Below are 18,837 nucleotides of genomic sequence, written 5' to 3'. Positions count from 1 at the left end.
AAAAATTATGTATTTCCTGTTTAAACTTTTTTGTTTTATTAAAATGTATTCTGTTTCAGTTAAATGTCTTATTTTCATACTTATTATTATAATAAGCTGTTCCATTAAAAAAATACAGTATGTCCCCGGATTGCGTTTACAAGAGGGAAAAAAATTATTTTTGATTTTACGCAAAAACTTCAGAGGAATAACATTTTTTGCTCATTTCAAACTTCCATTTCCATTATTAAAAAGTCTTTTTCAACACAGAGGAAGACTTAACATTAAATTAAAGAAAAAATATTTTCTTTTTTTTTTTTAAAAGTCAAACGATAATGGAATATAAAACTATTCTGTTAAGTCTGCGTCGTTTTCTGTACATAATACAAGCCCATTCAAAAATAGGCAACGGTGTCTAGTGTAAAATTTGGTGAGACTTGTAATTTTGAGGTTAAATGTTAAGTGTCTTGTTTTTCTGGGCATGTTTAAATAAAAATAATAAGAATCAATAAATAAATGAAACGTGCTGCTAATAAAACAATATGAACGAAATTCAAAGTACTTGAATTTTACCGGGTGATCAAGAAGGAATAGATTAAGAATATTTTTTTATTCGGCCATTTACAACACTGCAACCGGATATGTTTTGTGGGTTTATTTGACAGATATCTAACGTAGCATTAATAACGACAAAATGGTAGGTTATGAGAGTAAAAATTAACGGCAAAAAGAAATCAAAGTTGGAATTCGGCATAATAATCTAAAAATCAACTAAAGGAAACTCTCGAAGTGGTCCCCATTTTGCTCTAAACATAAATTAACTCTTCTCTCGAACGATTCACCAGCATGTTTAATGTAATTTGAAATGTCATATTTGACTTGTCACTGATGCGGCTGTCAGTGTGAAGCCGTCAACAACCGGAAATTACTCCAGTTGTACCATTTAAAAATAAAATTCAGCATTACCAACTTAAACAGTCCTTCTTAATCACCCCGTATTAGAGTGGTATATAAAGTCCATTCCTATGGTTCATTCAATAAACATCTGTAAAAATCAAAATTGCAGTTGTTAGGTTGGTTAAATCACTACTTATTTTCATATTGCCCAGTTATCTATGATTTTTAAAATTTTTCAAATTATTCATTTGTTCAATTGACATTGTTAGATAAATTGCAAAATTATTTAAAGTCCATTCACGTTTGAGTTTCCTCTCAAGGTCAAATAAGTTAATTTTTTTGCTCTGTAATTATGTTTTGTAAATAGTGACATGCAGCTAACCAACATAATGCGATTTAGCAATGCTCTATCCAACCTGTACGGTGTTTACCTGCATGTCACTTTTTACAAAACATAATTACAGAGCCAAAAAATGTAATTATTCGACCTTGAGAGGAAAATCCAACGTGAATGGAATGGAATTTTGTAAAAAGGTTAAAATGGAAAGTTCAAAACGAACTAGGGTGGTTCTATTGGCGCGAGGGAAGAGGGCCATAAGAAATTATTATGAGGAACAAACAAAAAAGTGATAATAACGGGAAGAAATTACAAAATTGGGCCAAAGCCGCTCCAGTATTGTTAACTGAGAATTGGTGTCTTGTGATTCAAAAATCAAAATTTTGGAGAGATAATAGGGGAGTGTTTGAGTTGGAAACCTGGTTTTCACAAAATTTGTGAAAATAATTCAAGCAAATTTAAATAGTTAACATAATATTTATATTTTATTTTCACTCCAGAAACATTTTGTTAACTAACAATTTTATTTAAACGGAGATAACGACAATTTTGACAATAAAAGTGCAGCCAATTATTTGAATTATCAATCGGAAAACGCCCCTAGGAACCAGGATGGAGCCAACTCTCTTTAATAAATTTAAGTGTTGGGAAATTTTTCACTAAATTTTGTAATTACATACAGGGTGTCCCAAAAATGGCGTACTAACTACTTACTACCGTATCCAGAATGTTTAAATGTTATTAAATTATTATTTTTATTATTAACGGTAATACAATGTAAACAAAGATGTACTCGTACATCATTACCTTGCAATGTTACCGTAGTGGATTTAAAATATTTTTTTCGATTTCCAAAGCTTCTAAATTCACTATTGTGCAGGATTAGATATTGGTAGTGAGTAATCCTGTACTTTGTGATAATATGTACGATTAGAGGTAGCTGTCATGTCAATTTAATACATATATTTCAAAATAATTTTCCTGTTAAGTGCCACTTTCAAGGACCGCCCAATCAGTAAATAAGTCCAATAGAATTTTTTAAACATTTTTCTGACGTTTACGGTAGTTTCTTCTACACCGTAGTGCACCGTTAGTCCGCTATTTTTGGGACACCTGTATGTGACAAAAACCGGCCCAACACTGGATTAAATAAATTCTTTGTCCTAAAGATAACATTTTGAAACAGTAATAAGTTGTTTGTCGAAAAATAAGGCCAATTGTAATAAAATTCATAATATAAAATTTAATTCTAAGTCCAAATTTTAACAGAAAATGTTAATTTAAGAATGTATGTATATCAAAACTGAGATTTTAATAAATGGGGATTTCAAATGAAGCAAAAAATGTTATTCCTCTGAAGTTTTTACACAAAATCAAAAATAAAAAATGTTCCCTCTTGTAAACTCAATCCAGGGACATACTGTATACAAAGTATTTAGGATATTGTAGCATAAATCACGGATGTAGTAGCAAAGCGCCCCGTACTAACCCTTTCGAAGCGCTACCGTTACCAGCGAGACTCTAATCGCTGGGCCCCTACCATCACATCAGCTGCGCGCCGTCGGAGCGTGCCGGACCATCTCCAGTCAGGCTATAAAAGGGATGCACGCGTTGGACAATAAATCATTATTCACTTAATCATTCGAGCTCCGTCAAGAGTCTCACCACAAACCTTTGTTAACTTTGTTTACCTTTATGTAAATAAACTATTTACAACACAAACACTGTTAAAATACATATAAGGTAAACTATGTCCACTCATATAGGTTATTTTCGTGAGAGACCAGGTATCCAATGGTTTTTCTGTATCTGAAACTTCTTTCAGATTCCCGTCAAATAAAAATTTAAAAAAAAAACAGCCCTGTGCACCGTCCATGCTTTTGACTTGAAGCTTTGACTTTGACGCTAACCCATCCCATAACCTAAATTTCTAATAACCGGTACGTTTTCTCGTTAACTCATACCACTCCGTTGGTTCATTTAACCGCTCCGGTCAACAATAAATAACCCGGTCTCTCACGAAAATAACCTTATTGATTGCTTGACATAAATGTAACTAAAAATGTTCACTGTACGCTACAACAAATAGATCGGGCACGAAATTTAAAAACATTTAAAAGAGCAGGTTTACACGTGATGTTTTATTATTCTGCATGTTTCCACTTAGGAAACACGAAAGAAAACTTCAGTATAGTATGAGTAATATATTTGGTTTTATTAATACAGGGTATTTCACGAGTGATAATGTACTCGACGGAATTAAAAATGCAAGCCACAATACATTTTCGAATTTCCGAAAAAAACTGGCTACTGAAATTAAAATATCCAGCTTTTTTCGGAAATTTCTAAACACAAACAAGAGATTATTTAATATTTAATGCATGAATAAAAATTACCTCTGTATCATTTTCAATGTTTGCAATGTCATTTAAAGTGTTCATTATGTTAGATTCTTGAGGCACGCACTCACGCACGCACTTCACAGATTAAAAAAAATCAACAAAAAATCGCAACGGAACAGGTCAAAACAGCAACACGATCAAAACTAATAACTTTTAAAACCAGAGAAATGCAAAACAAAGCTCTAAAGATGAAAAATTGCAAATCTAAATGCTTGACACTTGACAGCACTGACAATTTCAAATTTGAAATGTCATATAATTTATTTTTCGCGTGGGTTTCATAACAACCAATGAGAATCAGTGGCACGAATGTTTCAAGATATTACCAACACAATCTATGATACTTTGTTAATATTTTAATGTTATGGTTTGGGAATTTTTTTATCTAAGGATATTTAAAAAAGTGCATTCTATTAGTGGACGTAGTCTAACAAACTTTTCCCGTGTGAAGAAATACGAGTAGATAAAACAAATCTTTTATTCTAGCAACATTTTTTAGTGTGTGTTATAATTTTCTGGTAATCATTTTTTCAATTTAATTTTAAAGAACTTTTTGAGATGTTTGTCAGATGGAGAATTTGAAAGGATCTGTCAAAAATCAATGTACTATGGCGGACAATAAATTTAGGTCGGCAAATTTCTGACATTTCAAAAAAGTCAATGCAAGCGACCATTTATTGTCATTATGACTGATGTGTCAGTTCGTCCAGCTGAAGGTTTTCAAGCTGTTTGGCGTTTCCTTCGCCCTTTTCGTAACTTACAGCTTACAGATCATGACGCACTAGCATAACTGATTTGTAGTAGCACTTGTCTCTGGTGCACGCTTCTTTTCCCAATTTTAATTTTGATTATTGCTGTCACGATGACAAAAATGACAAAAATCGAAAATGGGGTTAGTTGAACATAATGCCAGCTTCACATTTTGATGTCAAGCCAATGACAGGCCGGCCTAAATTTATTGTCCGCCATAGTATTTGTATCCGACGAACATTTTTATTTCCTCATTTTCTAAAAAATTCCATACCAATTTTAAATTAATTCGGAGAACTAATCCAGACTATTATTTTCCGGTGCATTGCTTTAGTGTATCGACATGTTATTAAGATGCCAATTAATATCTAGTTATTTACTTAATTACAAGTTGCGATTTCTCGCGTGCGCGTATACGATGCCCGACCCTGTACAACCGCCGCGCTTCGACCGCATTACCTAAAGCTTCTCCATACAATAACACCATATCGGTTTATTAATTCGGCATTAGTGAAATTCACCATTTTTAACAATTAAAGTATGATTTTTTATTTGAAAAAAACATTACTAAAGCGGCTGCGTTCGCCAAACAACAAAAATTGAGCGTGATTACAAAAGAATCTCAAGCACAATAACTGCCATAATTGATGCTGTCGCATTCAAAAAAGGCTACTCTACTCGTGGTGACAATAAATATTCCTCAAGCGCTGAACTTACCAGCTTAGCCCACTCTTCCGCTCTGCAAGCTAGGACGGCCGTCAGAAATCCAACAAGTGGCTAGCATTCAGCTGTCGGTGCTCAAAGCGGCTATACCCGAGCAGCTTCAGAAGCCGCATCCTAATAGCCAAGCAAATCATCGTGCAATACCTCCAACGCCATATCGAAGATGCTGAACGGCAACTCCAAGCCGAAGAAGCACAATATCAACAGTCTCTTTTGGCAGCCAATGCTGCCCAGAATGCCGTTCAACAGACTCAAGGACAACTAGCAACCGCTACGGCTGCCTTTGCTACAATTCAACAATCAGTAACACAAAAGGAGCGTGCTGCAGCTGCTGCCTCAACACTGGCTGCTACTCAACACGAAATGATTCAAGAGGCTCAACAACGCTTGGGTCGTCTACACTTGAGGCTAAACAAAGCTTTGACCGAGCTTCAGGAGACTCAAGTGTCAGTTCAAATGGCTGCTGAGGCTTCACAACTGGCCCAAAGCATCGCTGCTGCTTCAGCGCAATTCACATTCGTAAACAGCGTAGATAATCAGAGTGATGGACACGAATCTATCAATTACTCTCATTAGAACTGTTTATTGTCTATAATTTGTAAATGTAAACCTTGTTTGTTAATAAATACGTTTGAATAATTTTAAACTTTTTACATTACAACTAACTAGCAGAATTTTGTTGGTAAATACAGTGTCCACTCTATTTTACATCGAAAGATACATTTACGACTGAGAACGTTTAAAACAAATTGCAGATCAAAGAGAAAAGAACAAAAATCACTGCAAATAGAGTCGGTGGATCTAGAAATTTCAAGAGGAGGTGAAGATTTTGTTAACTTTATATAAGTAATGCAGTATTTTATATGGAGTGTTCATTTAAATTGCCGGGGCGTTGAAAAGTCGATTGTGAACGGACTACTGTGTAAAAACGTAAGATTTAAATAGGTGATCCGTGATCAATAATCCGTAGTGCATTCACAATCGACTTTCAACGCCAACTTTGACCTGAAATTTAATTGAACACCCGATACGAGTATATGTATACCTAATCAGTAGAAAAAAATATAGAAAATTTCATTTTAGATAATGGACGCAAAAGCAAATTATTTATTAAACGACCTAGATGTATTGGATGAAACAGGAAACAGCCAAGGCACCACAAAGTTCAAAAATATGGCACTGAGAAAGAAAATTTCGTGTTACAGCGTCACGCATTTACTCCTTATACACATGTGGAAAAAATGACTAGATGAAAAAATGTAGTGACTGTTTGATCCAAACCAATACGAAAAAAAATATGTCAAGCATGGGATTACATTTGAATTATTAGAGGAAAAATACAGTCGGCTAAAGATTTAATAATGTTATGCAAATTTTTGAAAAGAACAAGAAATGGAAGTTAGTCAAAAACACAGTTACTATGGACAAATGCAATTGAGAATGGCAATATTAAATTTACTTGAGTGTCATTTTGTAGTGTATTCCTTCCTCTAAATATCATAATGTTATAGTCTTCACTGCACTATTTAATGAGGAGTACCCACACTAAAAATATAATATCAGCTGTAAAAAAAAATATGAACAGTATAATGTTACGTGAAATTTGTAATAGACTCAGTGTATCAGAAAATATAGAATCAGGAGTGATTCTAAATTGACAATAGCACAAATTACAATCAATTATTTGTATTAAACCTGACGGGAGGGTATCACTTAATTTTAATACTTTAATTCTCTGATTTACACGTTCTAAATGAATTCGTATCTACCACTGTAACAGAAACGAATATCTGATTTCCGCTAGTTCCACAAAAATTCGTCAGGGGCGTCTCAGAAGGCATAATTTCCAAATGATAAAACGAAAATTCAAAGGCTATGTACCGTTTGCTACGTAGGTATGTTTCCTTAGATTTGTAAAAATTTTTGCTTAGAGAAATTATCACAAACATACACTCCGTGCCAATAAAAACGCACCACCCAAAAGGGATGAAGTTATAAGGTATAGTAAATTCATTTTTGTAATGATGAACTAGAGTTACTAAATTTAGTAACTTTTGTCTTGTGAACACACCTTTTTACCGCGAATTTGGGCTTTTAAAAAGTTAGGTTATGGGTCACGTCTTTTTGCTTCTACAATTTTGTACTTTTTCATTACGTTTCCATTATCTCCACGAGTAATTTCTTTTATTTTGTTGAAAGCCTTTAAAATGTGCTGCGTCGTCTGCTTGCGTATTGATGCTCTACTACGTTTTGGAAATTCATTCATTATGGCAGACACAATATTATAATAATTCAATTTGCCAACTGTCTAATTTTTATAAAATCCAACAAAAAAAAAGTTCCAGCTACTTCGTATTATAAAAATGGATTTATTATTGAAATTATAACCAAATTGTTATCCACATCTTAGGAATTGATGATAAAAACGACTGTGAGAGTTGGCACTGGTTATCAGTAATTTTTTAAACTGTATTTTCTGCAAAAGCATAAAGTGTTAATCGCCAACAATGCCTCGAATTGCACATGGACAACGTTCTCAGCAACTCGACTGTCCGACTTTGAAAGTGAGCAAATTGTCGGAATGCACACAGCGAGTTTCTCGCGCGCCGTTTGAACCGAAGCAATTTTGCGGTTCTTCGAGCATGCTCATTGTGGTCTGAACAAGATATTCAACACTGTCGACCAGGAACTGGACGTCCTAGAAGAACGAACGAACGTGAATATCGGCGTCTTCGTCAATTAGCTGTAAGAGATAGGTTTCGCCCTTCAGCTGCAATTGGAGTGGATTGGGTAAGGGACCTAAGACAAAGGGTGACAAGTCGAACCATTTATCGACGAATTACATCGTTTGGTCTTCACTCCTACCGGCCGTGTCGCCGTTTTCCACTGACACAACTGCATAGGGCAGCCAGGCTTCAGTGTGTCAAAAAAGGCAAGAGTTGGTCAATGAATGGGATCAAGTCATGTTTAGTGACGAATTCCGATTTTGTTGATTCCGTAGAGAGAGACGAAACTGGAGTTTGCAGTACGAGGCAATGGCGGCATAACACCATGTGTTATGGTGTGGTATGGGGTTCCATAGGCTTTGGGTACAGATTCCATTTGGTCTTTATCAGAAGCAGATTAAATGCCCATCGATATATGTATCGATGAGACCTTAAGACCCGTTCTATTACCTTCAATAAATGAACACGCTGGAGTAGTTTTCCAGCAAGATAATGTCCGACCTCACATCGCACAAATTATTAGGTCCTTTCTGCAACAAGCAGAGGTTGAAATTCTTCCTTGGCCAGCTCGTTTTCCAGATTTGTGCAGGATATCATGGGTCGAGGTTTAAGACGTTTTTCTCAATAAGCAAACAGTTTGGAGGAGTTGGGTCATCACCTGCAACAAGCTTGGGTGAGATACCTCAAGAAGAGATCGATCATCTTATTCGGGGGATACCCCAGTGAGTTAGAATATGTATTGCTAAACGTGGTGATGATGCGACACTTTTTCATTTTTTCCCAAAATGAAATCAATGACTTCTTTATTTAAGAGAAATAAACTGTGAAAATTTTAATTTAGTAACCTTAACCCCTTCTTGGTGGTGCATTTTTATTGGCACGTAGTTTAAAAAAGGGGGCACCACACCGAGGCCGGATTTTTACATATTATTACGAATAATTTAATTATGGAATTATCATTACTACTGTGTGAATTTTTATCACAGTTTTATTTTAATCACATATGAATATCTCGTTATGTTAAGCTAAGTCAGTATAAACTACCACATCTAAAAAGTAGCGAAGTACGACATTAACAGGTTTGTAAAAGAAATTAAGGTTTTAATTACTACTTACTAATTAATCTTCATATTAAGAAATGATACTTTATGAAAAATATTTACAATTCGTAAAAGTAAAGTGTTGAAATTCATTATTTACTTTCTAAGTCTCTTAAAATCTTTCATTTCAACCAATTTAATTCTAATACGTGTATAAGGGAATAACCCAGACTATGATTTTCCGGTGCATTATTTAAATGCAACAAAATTGATTTAACATGTTAATTAATACCAATTATCTCTTAGTTACCATCACTGACGTGCTCTCCATAAGTGAAGAATGTAAATCATTGGTATAAATAAGACGTTCTGGCCTATGAACAATCAGTAGCTGCACAGCCGTCAACACCAATCCAAGTTCTTCATATCGTTAGTAAGTCTACATATTGTTTAGTTGTCGATTTTAAGCTAATTTTAATTTTCAGGCAAACATGTCTAGATTTTTTGTTGTTTTTGTCGCTTGTTTAGGTAAGTTTTCTAAATTTGCAATATTTCGATACTTATTAGCATTCCTATTTAAGCGGCTTCCTCCGCCAAACAACAAAAATTGAGAGTGGTTGCTCAAGAGCCCCAAGCCCAATCAACTGGCATAATTGGCGCCATCGAATTCAAAGGAGACTACTCCGCTCATGGCGGCAAGAAATATTCCTCTAGCGCTGAACTCACCAGCTTAGCTCATTCTTCAGCACTCCAAGCCAGAACCGCCGTCAGAAACCAGCAAGCCGCCGGCATTCAGGCAGCTGTTGGAGCTCAAAGCGGCTACGCTCGTGCAGCATCAGGAGCTGCCTCTGCTGCCCAGGTGGCTCTTGTAGCCAAGCAAGTCATCGTTCAAAACCTTCAACGCCACATCGAAGACGCTGAACGCCAACTACAAGCCGAGCAAGCACAATACCAGCAAACCCTCGAAGCCGCCGGTGCTGCTCAAAACGCCGTCCAACAAAGCCAAGAACAATTAACCGCTGCTACTGCTGCCTTCGCCGCCGTCCAACAGTCTGTCACTCAAACCGAACGCGCCGCCGCCGCTGCCGGTACAGCTGCCGCTGCTCAACATCAGATGATCCAGGATGCTCAACAGCGCTTGGGACAACTACATCTCAGGCTTAATGAGGCTTTGGCTGGACTCCAAGAAACACAATTGTCGGCTCAAAGAGCTGCAGCTGCCGCACAGTTGGCTCAGAATAACGCTGCCGCGTCTGCGCAGCTAGCTGTAGCCAATAGTGCGAGTAATCAGATTGATGAACATGATTCTACTGGTTACCATCATTGAAACTTTATTCAATTCATCATGTTTCATTCATTCTGTAAATATACACCTTAGTCGATAATAAATATGTTTAAGTAAGGATTTGTTTATTTAATATTCTAATACAAAACAATTCATTAAACTGATGAAGTTTAATGGACCACTACTAGAGCTGGTGCGTTATCTCTTGACACGCGAGTTAAAGTTGCGCAGGAGACCAAATTCAGGCGACAAGTCACGAACGGCTTCCACCCGTTCTAAAAAATTGCCGTTGTTGAATTGCTGATGAACCGGTCTTTGCCGATAGTTCTCCTTCTCCCTGCTAAACTCCTCCCACCGCGCACCTCGCGTGTCAAGAAATAATGCACCTCGAGTAAAAAAACAAATGAATTTGAAATAAATATTTTATTATTATTACATATTATTATTGAAAGAAAATAAAGGCAGAGGTTTATAAAACCTATTATGCCTAGTAACTGGAGACAGTGTGACAGCTAGAAAAATTGTTTTATATAGTGTTCGATAGGTAAACTTTCAGTGGCGTAGGTGTACTTGTCTGGGGAGTACATCTAATGTATTTTTAAAATAGACGTGTAGCACTCCTTTGAACCGACTCTAGCATATTTTCAAAATGGGTCGGACAAGTGTTTTGTACAAGGTAATTGATTTGGCTAATTTTATGGTTCATGCCTAGTACGTTGCTTAAGGTCCTCAATATTCTTCGGTTTTAGGCATGAAGTTAGGCAAATCACACCGGAAATGTTACAAAACGTAAGGGATGCAGGTTACTATCAATTTGCAATTTGCCAACAAACAAACGGTGGCCATTTTGAACATTTTTTGCATTAAATAATGTTAAACTTATAAAATTGGTTTTTATTTTTTAGCACGTAGGCTTTGAAAATTTCTAGAAAACAAATAGTGCGTTGTATTCCTTGCGAAGTGGTCTTTCAAACGAGGTGTCACTTGACACACCCTTCCATTTGAGAAAAAAAAAGTTGGGAGTTGTTGCGCACTTCCTGGAGCAGATATGCAAAAATCATATGCATCAACATGTGGGAAAGGAAAAATAAAAATCGACCTGTTCCGGGATTTTTTACAAAAATTGCCTATTTTGAAGTTATGAATTTTATTCCAGTTAAAATTTCCATCCTGTATACAGATCGTGCAAAAAAGTTCTTATATTAATTAAACACAATGTGAATATTTTTCTCTGCAACTAGAGAGTACAAAACATACAGCCTAAATGTGAAACACACTTTAGAAGGTAATAATAGTAATTCATATTTCTCATCGTCATCAGTCATCACATGTGGTTAGATGGGTGACCCCCGGGTGAACTTCAATACTTTATAGCTTTATTATTTGATTTCAGAATTGTCTGTACCTAGTTCGTAATGCCCTATCAACAAATTTCCACATGGATGAGATATATATTAGTATGAAGAAAAATACAATTAAAATTCGAAATTCACAAAATAATAATGGTAAATTATATGTTTTTAATTTGTTGTAGCCAATTTAGGGCGTTTTCGGTAAGTTCGAAGAATGTGGTATAAAAGGTGGACATACATATATCAAAACAGGATGATATTATAATCGTGTCAAATAGTATATTATGTTATGAGGAGCAAAAATGAAGATTTATGTGCTCCGGCTGGTAGATTGGCTGCCGAACGCAGTGAGGCAGACAAACCAGCCAAAGCACATAAAACCATTTTTGTTCCGAATAACATATACTATTTTTTCTTCAAACCTTCATAACAAATTATTTAAGACATGTTAAGAAACCAGGTGGGAATTTCAAATGATTTAGCTAGTTTACTTTACTGCCGCTCATCAGCGGAGATAATAACTTCACGGACGCCCTCAGCGGAGATAATAACTTTATCTGCCGCTCGTCAGCTCGTTAGATGCCATGACAATGAAGTGACACTTTAGCATTATTAATGCAGCAGGATAATGTCATAATTTACGGACGTTTGAAGAAAATAGCTATTTATGCACCAAGGGCGTTACAACGATGATTACGCCCGGAGAACGATGAATCCAACTCGAGGGCTTTACCCCGAGAGATGGATATCGTTCGATGGGCGTAATCATTCGGTGACGCCGTGGTGCATACAAGATTTTATTTTTCACTACGTGTTCTTCAAGCTTCAAGTGAACAGCATGTCCGGGCTGTTTTGAGCAGATTTGCTTCGTTGAGTGTACCGTACCTACAACCATAGCCATATCCTTGTCTTACAGAGACTCGCTCGTTTCCTCTTGTACGCATCTCACTCGCCAAGCTATTCTGGTCAAGCTGTACAAGGGACTGGTCACAATCAAAATGAATAGATATTAGATACTAACTAATACAAGCTGTTTATTGTAGATTTTAATTTATAAAAAATGTGTACCTACGTTGACTGTTAAGGTTGCCGCGATGGCAGAAGTTACACAAAAGTGTTAATCCCAGTAAAATTCCTTCACAACTAACATAATACACAGAACTGAACAAAAATGTTTAATTGTTGCCAACACAAAAAAGTCCCTAATACCAATTATCAAAACAAGTGCTTTAACTTTTATTTAACAAATATCCGCAGAAGTCGGTACAAATTTTTTTTGTGTATCACACGTCCAGAAACGATTTTGCGAGTACTCGCATTTGGGGCCTCGGCTATCGCCTCGGCTCACAAACCTTACTCGCACTTGCAAAAGTGCCCTTTCTGGCCTAATGATACAAATAACTATTAATAACATAGTCACCCATCAACTTTACGCTGAGATACCCGCTTTTGAATTCAAACTAACCGCCAATAAAAAACTATAGAAGTACGGGTGTCGGTACCGTCGGCGACCGCTTGGGGGCGGGGGTGAAAGTTGACAGGGGATGAACGGCCATGTTTTTTTTGGAGACACTTTTGTCATGACCGCAGAGTAGTACGGAAGTACCGTGTATTTTTCTGTGTTCTAATTGTGCGATTTTAGTTGTTTTTTTTATTGAACTGTGCTAAATCTTGCTGTCCAGGTTCTGTTTTTGAACTAGGTATGTGTTTGGGGTACTAAAATTAATTCTGCTTCGCGCGAAATGTAGTTTAACAATAATAAGACACAAATCGGTCGCACGTGGGTTTCCACCATGTTTTACAAAATCCACATTTATCTCGACCATCCCCATGTATTCCGCTTTTAACATTTATAAGCTTGCGAAGGAGCGTAAGGCAGCCTGGTTCTAGTTTTGCTAAATTTATAAAAATGACGGATCACTTTTTCCTTTTGTTGTCAAAGCAAGTTTTACAATTCACTAATTTTCCTAAAAGAAAAGGACTCCAAGTTTTAGCGTAGGTCTATGGCTTTCACTTTTATCAGCGCACTCCCTCATTTTTGATCCCTTTTTTAATTATTCCGAGTGACGCTTTTGGTGTAACAAGTATCTATTTATTGCTTAACACTTTAATCAAAATTTTAAAGTTTCCACTTTCCATCCCGGTAGCAACCAATTGGGTTTATATTTCAGGTATCTGCGCGGGCTTTTCCTTATCCAGGGATCTTCTACATTTAGGGATTTCCATCGTTTGGTCCCGGGGCGCCCTCCATATTATTCAAGGGGGGTCCCTTGTCGATAAACCGGCTCAATTAAGCTAGGGTCGACCGGACTGTGTTTTCTTTTTATTGTTATGTATGTGTTATTGGTTGTTACCACCTTTCCATCCCAAACTGAAAGTGTTCTTAGATTACTCCGTCAACAAAGTTTTGTCGCGGTTTCGTTTGCATTTTTCAGTTGCTGTAAATGTCAATTCTTCCTTATCGCGAGGGTCTCTCTCTGTTTGAGGGGTTTAGTTTCTCCTAACATCCAATCGTTGAACACGACCCCGCGGCCCCTCGTTTAACATGTTGTGCCCCAAGAGAGACCCGAAAACCATAACGCTTGGCGGGGCTTGCTGTATGCTGGTCCGCAACGTCGCTCATGGTGTAAGTTGAATCCGAGTTCCTTGGCACAGAACTTCCGGAATGGTAATCTGTTCCCGAAGTTTGTGGAACTTGACAAGCGTCGTTTCTTTTTGCTGCTTTGAAACAGTCATATCCAACTCAACCGGTGAACTTAGAGTACCTCAATTTGTTGACTTAACGTAAAGCTGTTAGGATTTTTCCCTTAGCAGTAAATCACGGGTAGGCGAGAAATGTTAAAGTCATAAGGCTAGGGTGCCACAGACCACCGGACCACCCAAAGCCACTCATTTTTTCTATAGCGTATCTGCCGCACATTGTAAATTAACTTGGAAAAGAGACAAAGTATGCTAAAGTTCTCGTTTAGTGCTCGTTCTCGCTCGAACGGTCCGAAGTAACTGCTTTGTTGTAATGTAATGTTGTAATGTACATGACCCTTTGTGTTTTTTTCTGAATTTTGAATTGTGTTGTTTATGAAATCAGGTTTGCTCAACTTACAATAACTGTCCTGTTCACGTGATCACTTCGGATTTGTTTGTATTTTCAGGAGAGGTTTTTAGCGGAGCCTCATTCGGGGCCTATGGGAATGGCCAGAGCTCACCATTTTCCTAGGGTTCCGAATGAGTAGTCTTCTTACATTTGGGGAGACTTGGGTGCCCTCTCCCGAGACGTTTATTATTCATTAATCCCGGCGTTAACAAAAATCATAACATTGAATAAATAGCTGGTTATAATTATTGTGTTGTTTTATTTGCAATCTTCTGTGTGGTTCACAAAGCCTGTTGGAACGAATCTCGTAGCGTTTAATTTGTATTAAAAACAAAAACACAACGTAGGGAAAATTAACGATGTACGATCACACGCTCTTGGCCATTTTTGAATTTCGCGGGTTTTATTTTCATTGCGTATGTTAGTAGAAAAAAAAAAAGATGGCCGCTTGGTGGGATTTTTGAATTACCCACTTGGTTCATCACAGAGGTTATGAGCAAAAGTTAATATAAATATGAAAACCGACATGACAGACAATAAGAGAGAGCCAATCGTTGATTTAAGTACTACTTTTTATAAATTTAGGAAGCTGGAAACCATTGGAAATTGTAGTTTCGGCTGCATATAACGAAATTTTCATCGGAAGTCTCTCGTGACTAACACTGCAGGTAATAATTTGAAGGAACCAAGTCAGAAAAATTATTCCCAGATAACCCCTTCAAAAACAGATACTGGATCACTGGAAGGTAGGTACTTAATTTTGTCAAAGGTCAAATTTTCACCTAACATGACTCCTTCGAATAATCATATTGGGTGATTGAAAATGATTGTGGATAAAAATGGCAACTATGTACGAAAATCTATGTGGTAACTATGTGGATGGGGTAAAGTTGACATTTGTATAACATTTACCACATAAATTTTCGTACATAGTTGCCATATTTATCCACAACTATTTTGAATCACCCAATAGTTCAAAACGACTAGACCTTAATGTCATATTTTGCACATACACTGAGGTAAAATAAAAAAAAAAAAAAAACACCCGATACTTATAATAATATGATGTAATCACATAAATATAACACTGCAGTACAGTTAATTAATAACAACTTTTTTATACATATTTGCTCAAATAAAAAATATACCAAAAATTCTTGTTGAACAAACGCTATATCACTGGTAACAATTATTGTCGCAAAACTAGCAATTCTTAAAATTTCTTCTTCTTTTATGAATGTTAGTCTAATCGAAAGGAATAACCCAGAATATAATTTTCCGGTGCAACAATTCGCTAGATCTAAGCATGATTAAAGTATTAATTGGCATAAATTATTTGTAAGCAACCATCACGAACGTGCTTACTTAATTAAATTTGTAACTCCCCAGTATAAATACACCTGGTACCCACACTGACAAATCAGTAGCTCCACAGCCTTTTCTACAACAAGGTGTCTAGTCTTCCTGGTAAAATAAAATTCCATGCATTTAACTAAAATATTAATTTTTAATATTTGTAGGTAACCATGTCTAAATTTTTTGTTGTTTTCATCGTTTGTTTAGGTAGGTTTATTAATTTTATACTTATGTGTTAATTTTCTTTAACAAAAATTTTCAATATAGCGGTTGCCGTCGCCAAACAACAAAAATTGAGCGTGGCTTTCCAAGAACCAGAAGCCCAGTCCACTTCTTTAATAGATACTTTTAAATTTAGAAATGATCATTCAAGTTTCGGTGCCAAGAAGTATACCTCAAGCGCTGAACTTACTAGCTTAGCCCACTCATCAGCCCAACAAGCTAGAACTGCTGTACGTAACCAACAAACTGCTGGCCTACAAGCTTCTGTAGGAGCTCAAAGTGGCTACACTCGTGCCGCTGCCGAAGCGGCATCTGCTGCTCAAGTAGCTCTTGTAGCTAAGCAAGTCATCGTTCAAAATCTCCAACGTCACATCGAGGATGCTGAACACCAATTGCAAGCCGAACAAGCACAATACCAACAATCTCTCCAAGCCGCCAATGCTGCCCAAAATGCTGTCCAACAGAGCCAAGGGCAACTAAGCTCAGCCACTGCTGCCCTCGCCGCCATCCAACAGTCCGTCACTCAAACGGAACGTGCCGCATCTGCTGCCTCCACAGCTGCGGCTGCTCAGCATGAGATGATACAAGAAGCTCAACAGCGTCTGGGACGACTGCATCTGAGATTAAATGAAGCTTTAGCTGGACTTCAAGAGACCCAAGTGTCGGCTCAAAGAGCTGCTGCTGCTGCGCAGTTAGCCCAAAACAATGCCGCTGCTTCTGCGCAACTCGCGGTGGTAAACACTGCGAGTAGTCAAACTGATGAGCATGACTCTGCCAGCTACTATCACTGAGCATTTTCTATCAACGTCCCTCATCTTGTAAATACCCATCTTAAATCACAATAAATACATTTAAATCAATACAGTTGTTTTTTATTAATAAAATTGTACTGATCTGATATTTCCTCAAAACAGTTTTTAAATTACTTAGTAATATCGATAAGCCAGTTACACTAAGTAGGTAACAAGTTTTAACTTTAACTCATGCCTCAAAAGTATTTAAAAAATGTAACTCAGAAATTTGCTCCGAAAGACAAGAACATTTTTCAGAGGAAAATTACTTCTTTCGATAATACTCGTACAGTTACGGCCACGGAATTTCGTCTATTATTTTACTGTCAATTCTAAAAAACTTGTGTAGCCTAAGCTTTATTGTCATTATGACTATAATACATTCATTTTTGTTTTAGACCAGAGTAGGCTATTTAAATTTTTTTAAATGTTGGTATCGGGGCTATTAAAATAACAAAATAAAAATTGTTCGAACTACCAGTGTCAAATTTGACATTATTATTAAGTATTAAGGTACCTAAATTAGTTTTAAATTTGTGCAATATTTACATTTACCACTAAATACACACATTATTGAGTCCTCGAAACTATGTAGTTAATTGGAAAATGATAATGCTTGGCTACTTGGTCATGAATTTTTATAAGAAAGTGTAACCTCAAATATTATACATGCTGTATATTGTCATTCAGTCACAGTCTTACCATACAACTCGCCAAATTTCCATAGCCTACTCTGGTCTAAAACAAAAGCGAATGCACTGTAACATTCAAAATTTTTGTGACAGAAATTCTGTCACGCACAATAAAAATCAAAATGACACCAGTAACGTTTGTCACATACAAATCAAAAATTCCAATGTGGGGTTAGAACATGGACCTAGTACCTCCATGGGTTAGAAATAGTGATGGATAAATGACCGGTCATTTATTTTTGGTCAAAGTTGACCGGTCCTTGAACGGTCAATTACCAGTCATTATTGGTCAAAAAGTAGGAACTACTTAAACATCACAAAATGATTCTTTCAATGTCAAGGATTATTTTAATACCAAATAATAGTTCTTAATTCCATTTTTTATAAGATTTATCGACCGATAAATTATTGTTCTAAAATTGTTTAAGTGAGGTTAAGTTTGAATTGTTTGAAGTTATACTTTGTTTTTTCTTTAATATATTTGCTTGAATTTGAACTTTTTGTTAATTTAAAACGCTTTAAAAGTTTCAACACAACTGTGTGTGTGTATTTTCAGTTTTTTAGTTTCTTTTAAAATACTTAAACATTCGTTTAGAATTTAAAAAAGTAGGTAAGTATTTTATGAAAATAAAAATATATCGTATGTCATGTTAAGAAGACACAAAAACGATTGAAAAACAAAAACCACTTCTTCCTATTAGATAAAAAGCTTAATCGTTTTCCACAATGATCTTTGTGGATGTTTCATTGTCATAATTTACTTATTTATTGTCATAATCGATTTCTTCGTTGTCAGCAGCTACGTAAATGAAATCAGACAACCCAACATAACCTCATCTCATCAGTCAAACAGTCATCATATCCTACGGGGTGATCAATAAGGACTGTTTAAGTTGGTAACACTGAATCGTATTTTAAATCGTATAACAGGAGTAATTTCCGGTTGTTGGTGGCTTGTCGTTGTTAATGCTATTCCTATATCAGATATTTGTCAAATAAACCAACAAAACATATCCAGTTACAGTGTTATAAATAAAAATTTTCTTAATTGTATTGCCAACTTAAACAGTCCTTCTTGATCACCCAGTATAATCTTCAACATTATAAGCGGGAAATTTAAATTTTAAAAATGACTGGTCAAATACGTCAAGTCATTGACAATTATTGACCGGTCAAATAGGTCATTGACTAAGT

General features: G+C 36.2%; 2 protein-coding genes and 1 pseudogene across 3 annotated transcripts; all 3 read left to right on the top strand.

The window, feature by feature from the left end:
* The first annotated feature begins 4,783 nt into the window (after positions 1-4,783).
* Positions 4,784-5,704, top strand: LOC138135117 (regulatory protein zeste-like; annotated as a pseudogene).
* Positions 5,705-9,169: 3,465 nt separating this feature from the next.
* Positions 9,170-10,328, top strand: LOC138135134 (uncharacterized). 2 transcript variants are annotated; one of them, XM_069053781.1, is made up of 3 exons: positions 9,170-9,287; positions 9,340-9,382; positions 9,436-10,328. In XM_069053781.1, exons 2-3 carry the CDS (start codon positions 9,346-9,348, stop codon positions 10,179-10,181), a joined length of 783 nt encoding a protein of 260 aa, XP_068909882.1. In that variant the 5' UTR covers positions 9,170-9,287; positions 9,340-9,345; the 3' UTR covers positions 10,182-10,328. The 2 variants fall into 2 exon arrangements, with proteins under 2 accessions (XP_068909882.1, XP_068909884.1); XM_069053783.1 differs by having other exon boundaries at positions 9,215-9,283.
* A 5,643-nt stretch (positions 10,329-15,971) lies between these two features.
* On the top strand, positions 15,972-17,020 carry LOC138135135 (uncharacterized protein CG45076-like). Its single transcript, XM_069053784.1, has 3 exons — positions 15,972-16,049; positions 16,103-16,145; positions 16,206-17,020. Exons 2-3 carry the CDS (start codon positions 16,109-16,111, stop codon positions 16,949-16,951), a joined length of 783 nt encoding a protein of 260 aa, XP_068909885.1. The 5' UTR covers positions 15,972-16,049; positions 16,103-16,108; the 3' UTR covers positions 16,952-17,020.
* The last annotated feature ends 1,817 nt before the right edge of the window (positions 17,021-18,837 follow it).

The sequence above is a fragment of the Tenebrio molitor genome, chromosome 7 (assembly GCF_963966145.1).
Source record: "Tenebrio molitor chromosome 7, icTenMoli1.1, whole genome shotgun sequence".
Lineage (NCBI taxonomy): Eukaryota > Metazoa > Arthropoda > Insecta > Coleoptera > Tenebrionidae > Tenebrio > Tenebrio molitor.
Note: the sequence above shows the minus strand (reverse complement) of the source record. Positions and strands in the feature narration are given on the sequence as shown.